The sequence below is a fragment of the Wolffia australiana genome, chromosome 6, assembly GCF_029677425.1.
Source record: "Wolffia australiana isolate 7733 chromosome 6, ASM2967742v1".
Classification (NCBI taxonomy): domain Eukaryota; kingdom Viridiplantae; phylum Streptophyta; class Magnoliopsida; order Alismatales; family Araceae; genus Wolffia; species Wolffia australiana.
Window position 1 is genome coordinate 19,939,491 of NC_135840.1, and position 9,708 is coordinate 19,949,198.

Consider the following 9,708-nt stretch of genomic DNA (forward strand, 5'->3'; position numbering starts at 1 on the left):
GCATCCGCCATTTGATTAATACTGACGTGTAACAATGATCATTAGAGAATGCCTTCTCCAATATCCTCACTATCTCAGCCATGGATTTGTTGTATCATCTTCCTCGAGTCAATTTCCTCTAATATTGAGGGTGGATGATCTCGTCTTGACCATTCAATCATCTCTATGAGCTTCTTACTATACCTGAGCCATGAATTATTTTAATCCCTTAATTAGACGCTTGTAAGCTATAGTCAAAATGTAGTCATCCATCCACAAGATGTCTTTGGTGTTTCAGGTAAATGGATCACTTATACAACGGCGACATAAATAAACCTGATTGACATTTAGGTATAATACCATTCAGGGATTCTTTAGATCAATTCAGTGAACTCTTTCTCCAGAGAGAAACCACTATTTGTCCTTAGTGTTGCCACAATAATAGCCACAAGGTCATCTATTTTTATCGTATAACACTATACTTATCGTATAGTTTTATTCTATCCGGACAATTTGATGCCCATCTCAATTATCCATTGAATAGGAATATTTAGAATACATGTTCAAAGACTAGTGATCACTGTATTATGATCTCATCATTATTCACTATGTCATTGCACATATTCATGGACTTCATTATAAACTTCAAACATGAATAATAATGAACTAATATTTTATTCAGTGAGCTTAAATAAAAACATGGTGTTGTGATTTGGCTTGATGGCCACATAATATCCATCCATAAAGCCATCAACGCATCAAATATTCACATTTCCTCCTCCATAATCGCTGCAATTGATCCATGCAGGATCTCCTCATCATTCTTGTTGCACAGGGAAGAGAAAGCGCCCAACAATAGAAGGGAAAAGAAGGCATGGGCAACCAAGGAATTCTTGCATGGGTGATCTCATTTTGGCCTTATTCCTATTTACACAACCAGAAAAATCATAAAATTCCTTAAGAGTATAAATTTTGACAACTAATGAATCTTTTACATGTGACCCTCCAGGCCCATGTCCCAGTCTACTTAATATCTTCATATCCCAATAACATTTTATTTAGAAGCTAATTAATCAACTACATCCAATATATATTACTTAATCATGGATTTCCTTAATATAATTAATAAGTTGACTACCCAGCCCATGGGATGCTAAGTTAGGCCTCATATTTTAGAAGGTACAAAAGGTGTTAATCAATTATTTTGTGGAACCTTTTAGTCTTCAATTCTAGTCTATGTACAATTTCCTCATCAGCATGATAATCCTAAGATGATTATGTGTATGGTCAACCATCAAACCATTTCGATGATCGCAGTTTGTAATGATGCATTTGAAAATCATCAGAGAACTCCTTTGATTTTTTTCCATAATCTTGGCCAACGAATTCATTACATCATCTTCCACAAGCTATTGATAACGTCAAATTAGATCAATCAAATTACAGTTTTTTTTTACCACATACTTTTTTATATTTTCATTAGCGTTATTCACCATTGAAGTATCAAATGACAATTTAATGATTTATTTTTCTAAGTTCTATTTTTATATATTTGACTTTTGAACTATCCTCACTTGACTATTTAGAGTCAAGTGGATTTCTATTTGATAGACATGGCAGGGCTTAGGTAAATACAATAGTAAATTTGAGATACAAACACGAGGAAATTAGAAATCAAACAGATAATGAAAGGAGGCCCAATACACAAGAAGCCCATCGTAGAAGTCCATTCAAACCTCCTTAAAAATAGAGTCAACTAAAGGCAAGAATTCTGAAATTGATGCACAATTTGAATTTGAAAGGTCTATTTTCAAATCTGAGAAGGAGGGCATGTGGTTACAGGCTGGAAATCAAAAAATCCTAGCCCTCCACACCCTTCGAATTCAATCCAATGGCTGGGAGAGTTAGGGAACTTTTATTTATTCTCTTCTCCCTCTATGTGTATCTCATATTATATTTCTGCTTCCAACTTGTTGTTGGAGGCCTAGTGCGTGATAAGTCCAAAATTAGAGGGGTTTTCTGTCATTGTTTTAATTCAGACTTAACCAACAATATTTTTGAATAATTCCACTTAAATACTCTATAATTAATTGATGGAAAGTAAGGGGTCAATCCAGATAGAGGCAGAATTTAATTTTAGAATTTTTCTCAAGCTTTGAATGAAGGAAATGAGTTCAAAAGTGAGTAATGTAATTTCTAGGAGTTGTTTTTATAGTTTTTAGTTAACTTACATATTTTATTATTATTTAAAGTGAAGCAGAAATACAAAGAAACACAGAAAAAATATTTTACACTAATTTTCTTAGTTTAATTAACACCAGAAATCAAAAATAAATATTTTTAGAAATTCTTGAATTAAATTTACACAAAAAATGACAAGAAATATTAAAAATGAGAGTTAAATATTTTTTAAGAATTTTTATAGATGTTAAAATCACTAGAAATTGATTAGATTAATTTTAGGAATTTTCCTATTGTTTGGAATTTTTAAATATAGAATTTTTTTTCTGATTTTTCCTGATTTTTATAATTTTTTAATGCAGAATATGATGAAAATACATGCTTCGGCGATCGCTGGCAGAGGCGGAGGCAGCCGCGATGGCGAAAGCCATGGTGGCAGAGGCAATGACATTGGCGGTGAGCGGGGAAGCGTTTCGGCCTTTGGGTTGACGGCCCGATCCTAGTCTGTTTAGCCCACTAAGGATAAGCCCAATTTGGCTAAGTCAGGACTTAGCCAAATGGGTCGGCCCAATTGGGCTTGGCCCAATAGGGTCAAGTAATGTGCCCTGCAGTCGCGCACGCTACCTGCGCACATACCAGCGGGTAGAGGGATGTCCCTATCGCACAAGCGCCACACGGCAGCGCGCAGCAGCGACGACATGATGGGAAACAAGTTTTAAAAAGATTAAACTGATTTTTTAATGGGATTTTTTTGGATTTTAAATGGAAATGATAGAGGGTCTAGAGACTATAGAAATGGGTTTTAGATAGAGAAGTAAAACAACAATAGAGAGAGAAAATGTCGAAATGAGGATACGGAGAGAGAAAATGAAGAAATGGTGTAGAGAGAGTTTGAGATGGAATTTGAAGGTGTAAACGAAGATGATTTTTTATGAATTTTTGATGGGATGAACTAAGTATATGGATGAAGTTCTAGAGAGAGAATTTTTTATTATAAAGAGAGAAAGTAGGGGAAATGAGTGTTTAGAGTGAGAAAGTGATGCTTTTAAAGGGGAAATGGATAGATAATGATGGGAAAATGGAAATCCAACTTCCTAAAACCTCAAGGCAAGCTTAATGAGTCCTAAATAATTTCTCTCAAGTCCGAATCCTTATATTTTTCCAGGATTAGGCATTTTCAATGCAAACAAGAGTTGAGATTGAGTGAAAACTTCAATAAACATACAACCTGGATTCTGTAATATGCCTTGTCCTGCTGGCCAGCCACTTGCTGGATCACATCGATAATGAGGAGAAATGAGGAAGAAAATGAATATTTGTACATAAGAAGAATTGCTAAAATACCCCTTTGGGCATTTTCTATTATATGTTGAGATTCTTGCCATTTGGCCTCTTTTTTTCCATTTGTTGAGAGCTTCCCCTTGTGATCTTCAGATTCTTTCTTTGTAAGGCTTTTGATATCCCAATGGGCAGGTCAGGGAGTGTCCCATCTTCCTCAGATTTCTCTTTTTAAGGTCCACAACTCCACTTGATCCTTTCAAGTCCTTTTGTAGAATTACTAAGCTTCCAAAATTCTCCAATTCCCTAATAGTATCTTCTCATTCCTGTAAATTTATGCACATTAGGAACTATACAATACTCATCATTAATCTAACTGCTTGAATTCAGAGAAGTCAAGGAAGTTAGTGTAAAATAACCATAATGTGCATAATTGGAATTTCTAGCTATTGCATAGACATTTGGTTAATTCAAATAATAACATGATAAATTATAAATTAATAATTCCAAAAAAAATTAAAATATATGGAAATATACATGCATTTATCATGTTATCAGTGCATCATATTTCTTTGATTCATTCTTGTTATACAAGAGTGGGGGAGAGAGGGTTCAACGGTAATCAAGATTCTTGGAGAAAGATCACCACTTGGCCCTTGGGGAAAGTAACAACAAGGTTCGTGCGATCTCCCGAATGTTTGTTTTAAATTTTCTCACCATTTTGTCTATTCCAGAGGATATCCTAGACTTCAAGCTTTCCAATGCATCAAACAGCACTAAAAAATTCTATTATAGCAAAAGTTACAGCGGCGGAGTGCTGCCGCTGACAAATTGCGGCCGATGTTTTTCTTTAATGTTAATCTTATCTATTGCCCTAAAAATTCTCCACAAAACACATCTTATTATTATAAATTATCAAAAATGAAATAAAATATGTATTTAAAATAGTTTTGACTAGTCTCATTTTATTTCATTGATTTTTTCTATTTTAAAAAGACTTAAAAATCCAAAAAATATAAATCACCTAAAATAACTATTTTCAAATATATTTGAAATTAAATTTACTCTCTCACTACCTGTTCCTTGTGGATTTGACCCTTGCTTACCCTATTCTGAGTAAGGAAAATTTTAAAAATATTGTTTCATAAATCAGAGCCTTAAAATGACTTATTTAACCCAAATTCTGGTTTATCAGCTATCTTCTCCTTTATGAGGGTAGAAAATATCATCTTGCTCATTCAATCATATTTGTGGACTTCTTCCTGTATCCAACCGTTTCAACACAATACATCTTTGGTGTCCTAGCCACTACTTCATCCTTCAAATTTCAGGTTAATTACTATTTTATATTCCCCATTGATTGTCCTAATGAATAAAAAATTGGATGAAAAAACATACAGAAACCATTGAGTTTCATTTATTAGGATGACTATCAGTTGGCAAAAAACATTGAGATAGTGATCCAATAGTTCTAGTGATCATGCCATCAATATTATCTCCTATATTGGGAATTATTTGAAGACGATGATTAGGAGCATAAATCCTTCGAAGGTAGATACAATACATTAGATAAGAAAATAGACTGAAATAAGAAAATTGTTGTGATTCATAGGATAACGTGGCATTTTTGCGTTAATGACTTAATATTTTGCCCAATCATATAGCTCCAACCTAAATATTTCGAACTTTAGGGGGGAAGGGAAAAATCTCTTTAACTCTTCCCCTGAGCTGGTCCATCTGAACTTAAATTTCCGTCTACTGCTAGTACTAGGACGAGGGATGATTTTGATACTAGGTGGATTCTTGAATTATTTGCTGAATTCTTGAAATTCTTGAAACAAGCTATTATTGTTGCTACATTCTCTGCTCACATTATTGAAGAAAGAGGATTACACGATAAAATTAAAGTGTAATAAAGCATGTGCTTTGAGTGTTATGGAAAAGAGATGTCTAGGACTTATGAGACCTTAATTTATGACTTCAACCATATGATATGTGAGTACCTGTAACTGATACTTCTATTGTGGTAATGTGAGTCATGAAAGTATTGGGAAATGGCAGAACTATAGTCACAAGTTTTAGGACCAATACTATCGTCGTTACTGATTACAATGTAGTAACAATAATTATATGATTCTAAAGGATTCTTTGGTTAGATGTTTTTAATGGGGTGACAGACTAATGAAATTATGCACTTAGAATAACTTAAAATTTATTTTTCAATCAACATTTTAAATGACAAAAAGTTTACATTAACTCATAGTGGTGTGATTGACCTATTGAAAATACATCTGACAATCAATATATGCAAGTGCCATCACTTAGTCCTTTTAACACACGTGTATTAATATATTTATTTATCAACTATTTATTTTGTGGATATATGTAAATTTTCTGTTAAGTATTTAATAAATTACTCAGTAGATGGATATTTTTGTAGCATGTTCAACATATTTTCGATAATGCCAACTTTGTAATTCACCATTTGAACTAATGGTAGCGTGTTTTATTAATTATAGACATCAGAGACAAAACTTATGTACAGTTTCATAAGAAAGTATTTGAAGACGAATAGGAAAACATCATTTCATAAAAAAGAACCCAATAGTCCAAAATTAGCTTTTCATGATAATGTTTATTTAATTTCAGAACATTGATAAGACAGTGTTTATTCAAAAATATTACTAAAATACGTTCAACATCAGATTATCTTATTAATGCAAATAAAAAAAATTACAAAGACATCTAATGGACTTCGCCCTAACTCATGCATTTATTATTCATCTCAAAATTACATAGTACGGATTAATTTTGCAACAAAAATAATCATAGAAAATATGCATCACAATTTGAGCGAGGGAGGTCAGGTCGGTCTATTTTCTTCATCGTGAGGAGGTCAAAAAAGGAGAAATCTGAGACATGGCATTTTTCAGTGTATCCCGGCGTCATGAATATAATATTAATTGTATTATTTTCTTCTTCTTTCCCACTTTATTTTTCAGCAATGTAGTTTGACGCATATTTGATTCAGACATAAAATATACATTTTTCTTCTTTCATCTCATAAATATAGGCCGCACTCTTTACAACTGATGCAAAACAGAACCGGACAAGTTTAGATATTATCCCACCATATGTGTCGATGTTTAAAAAATATGAAATCAATTCGTAAATAAAAAACATCAGAATTTTGAAAATGCTTCCTACAGAAATGATGAAGTTCAACAATTTATGACTTTAAAGGATGAAAGAAAGAAGATGAAAGAAAATTGATTATAAATTGAATCGATTATAAATTTACTAAAATCTTGCTCGCATTAGTCATACAGAGATTTGGCCGACACAATTCTGGAGACTTTATCCTTTTCTTTTGACAGTCTCTCCATCAGCTTCTCGTCATTGGAAATCAAAGAAAATTTACTAAAATCTTGCTCAGAGAGATCAAAGAAAATTGAATCGATTATAAATTTACTAAAATCTTGCTCGCATTAGTCATACAGAGATTTGGCCGACACAATTCTGGAGACTTTATCTTTTTCTTTTGACAGTCTCTCCATCAGCTTCTCGTCATTGGAAATCAAAGAAAATTTACTAAAATCTTGCTCAGAGAGATCAAAGAAAATTGAATCGATTATAAATTTACTAAAATCTTGCTCGCATTAGTCATACAGAGATTTGGCCGACACAATTCTGGAGACTTTATCTTTTTCTTTTGACAGTCTCTCCATCAGCTTCTCGTCATTGGAAATCAAAGAAAATTTACTAAAATCTTGCTCAGAGAGATCAAAGAAAATTGAATCGATTATAAATTTACTAAAATCTTGCTCGCATTAGTCATACAGAGATTTGGCCGACACAATTCTGGAGACTTTATCTTTTTCTTTTGACAGTCTCTCCATCAGCTTCTCGTCATTGGAAATTGCACGTTCCATTGCCTTCACTTTTCTGAGATTCTTCGCTCTCCTCATGGGTACCCCTTTCCGAATTTTCCTGAAAATAATTCATGGCAAATTGGCACATCAGAACGTGCAAAACGACGAGATATTGGTCCTTGGGAAGAACCCCAACAACTATGAGTGTCAGTTTGCCCAATTCCATGGCATAGATACTTAAATCTCAAATAAAATACAATAATTTTCAACTGCTCCCTGATCTATCAGTTTTTTTACATTGAACGAGTTGAAGAAATGACCTATCGACTAGAGTTCGTACCCGAATTCCTAGAAATTTCTCAATGCCGACCGTGAAAAGCGGAGAGACAGAATAATTCGATAAAAAAAACAAATTTCCTCGTGAAATCTGACCTGCTTGCGGTGCCCAGGGACGGGGAGATAACCTTTCCCTCCGAGGTATCCATTACTGCAGACATCAATAAGTTCATCATCGTCTTCACCGAGAAGAGGACAAGCCTCGGAAATCAATCGCACAAGAGGATAATCGAAATACACTCACGTTGTGCACTGCTAGATGGGGCTTCCGCGGAGATGTCCATGGCCGATCCGACCCCCGTCTTCTTCTTCTTCCCTTTCTTCGCCATTGTCGAGCAGTCGACAGATTGAGATAGAGAGGAGAGAAAGAACTAGGGTTTAGATTTGTAACTAACCTTTATGGGCCAGTGTGAAGAAGTCGGCCCATTTTCAGCTATTTTCGGCCCAATAAAATTATCAGATCTGATTGAGTGGTTCTGTTGATCATTTTATGGCTAGATCTTTTTCATATCTAGACTTATGTTATTTTTGGCTAGATCTTGATCAAATTTATGGTTCTAGCCCACTACTCTGCTGCAACCAGCCCTTTACCTATGCAAACGAATCAAGTTCAGCATCGTCCAACTAGTATTCGCTTGTCCCAACCCCGAAATTGGGTGACGATATCAGAACGGATGCTGAACAGTATCTCAGAAATGGGCTTTCCAATATCCATCCATACCAATATCCTGATGCCGGATGATGATATCAGATCTCAGTTGGTACAGTACCAATGTCCGATACCGTTATTCATCCCGATATCGGTATCATCCTCGTCTCAAAGGTCGGATGATGATATTGGATATCGACGTCTGATATCGGTTTTTTTATATGTGATATACAAATTCAAAATATAATTTAAATAAGTTTTAATATGTAACTAAGCTATTGTGATTTATATATACATATTCTTTGAGTATTTTATAATTTTCTCGATGGTTTCAATTTATATTTCACTTTTAAAAATCATACTTAGCCTTACACCGTACAAAATGGGCCTGGATGTTCTCACCTCTGAGCACATTATTAGCCCATCTTACTATTAAGCTTGACATTTGGTATATCACATGATTTTTTTGACAAATGATTGACCTCTGGTATTAATACTATCGTATATTTTCTAGTTGTCTATTCCACTATTTTTAAACGGATAGCCTGATAACATTTTTTGGTAGGGTATCAAAACGCGATATCTGGATATTGTATTTCAATATTGGATATCGGATTTCGATTTTGGATATTGGATTTGATATCCGACACTGGCATCCACCACGTCCAGAGCCCTATGATATCTGCACGATATCCGATGTTGGATGGTTTTTGAGATCTGTTTGATATACAATAACAGAAACCCCCAACTTTCTAGAGGATATCTGATGTCAGTTGTTCGATATCAGATATCGGATGGATATCAGATGGCCAATCACTAAATCCAATATGCACCGTTCTGTGATTGACCAAACACATAGGCCTAGATTCTATACTCCATATTTCATGTAAATATTTATTTTTCCATTGTAACTCTCCCTATGTTTCTTAATATATATATATATATATATATCATATATTTTTGTCTCGACATGTTTCTCTCATCTCTCTATCATCTTTTTGTGCTTCTCTGTACATCTCTATTTCCTGTTATCTCACTACTTTCTATATTTATCATTCTATATGTTTATATATATTGCACGATGACCCATTGTCACTAGTGATAAACTACATTATTAGGACTTTAATTTGTTTTTGGTGCTCTTGAGTTTAATCAGTAAAAATATAGCTAGTGATGAGCAGAGATCTTCACCATAGTGAATAATAACAAAGGACTTAATATCATTTAAATATGGAATAACGAGAGAATGGAATTGAAGTATGCTTATAGCGATAGTGAAAACAAGCAATCTAAGGCGAGGAAACTTACCCTAGATCCTTGCATTCTACCAATATCAAAAAAAATTATGAGCATAGGTAAGCTCTTGCTCTTCTCTATCCTCTCTTTTCAAACACCCAGGGTACCATGAAAGAG

The 9,708-nt window shown here is 34.0% G+C and overlaps 1 protein-coding gene across 1 annotated transcript; it reads right to left on the minus strand.

Moving 5' to 3' along the window:
• Positions 1 to 6,879: 6,879 nt before the first annotated feature.
• On the minus strand, positions 6,880 to 8,036 carry LOC144704381 (uncharacterized). The gene is made up of 3 exons (XM_078576795.1): positions 7,891 to 8,036; positions 7,743 to 7,797; positions 6,880 to 7,428 (listed from the first exon to the last, which is right to left on the minus strand). The coding sequence occupies exons 1-3, from the start codon at positions 7,973 to 7,975 to the stop codon at positions 7,269 to 7,271; spliced, it is 300 nt and encodes a 99-aa protein (XP_078432921.1). The 5' UTR covers positions 7,976 to 8,036; the 3' UTR covers positions 6,880 to 7,268.
• Positions 8,037 to 9,708: the final 1,672 nt, after the last annotated feature.

Coding starts and splice junctions, on each gene's coding strand:
- LOC144704381 (XM_078576795.1), bottom strand. CDS start 7,975: ATGGCGAAGAAAGGGAAGAAGAAGAAGACGGGGGTCGGATCGGCCATG. Junction 7,798..7,890: donor CCCATCTAGCAGTGCACAAC/GTGAGTGTATTT, acceptor TGATGTCTGCAG/TAATGGATACCTCGGAGGGA. Junction 7,429..7,742: donor TCCCTGGGCACCGCAAGCAG/GTCAGATTTCAC, acceptor AATTATTTTCAG/GAAAATTCGGAAAGGGGTAC.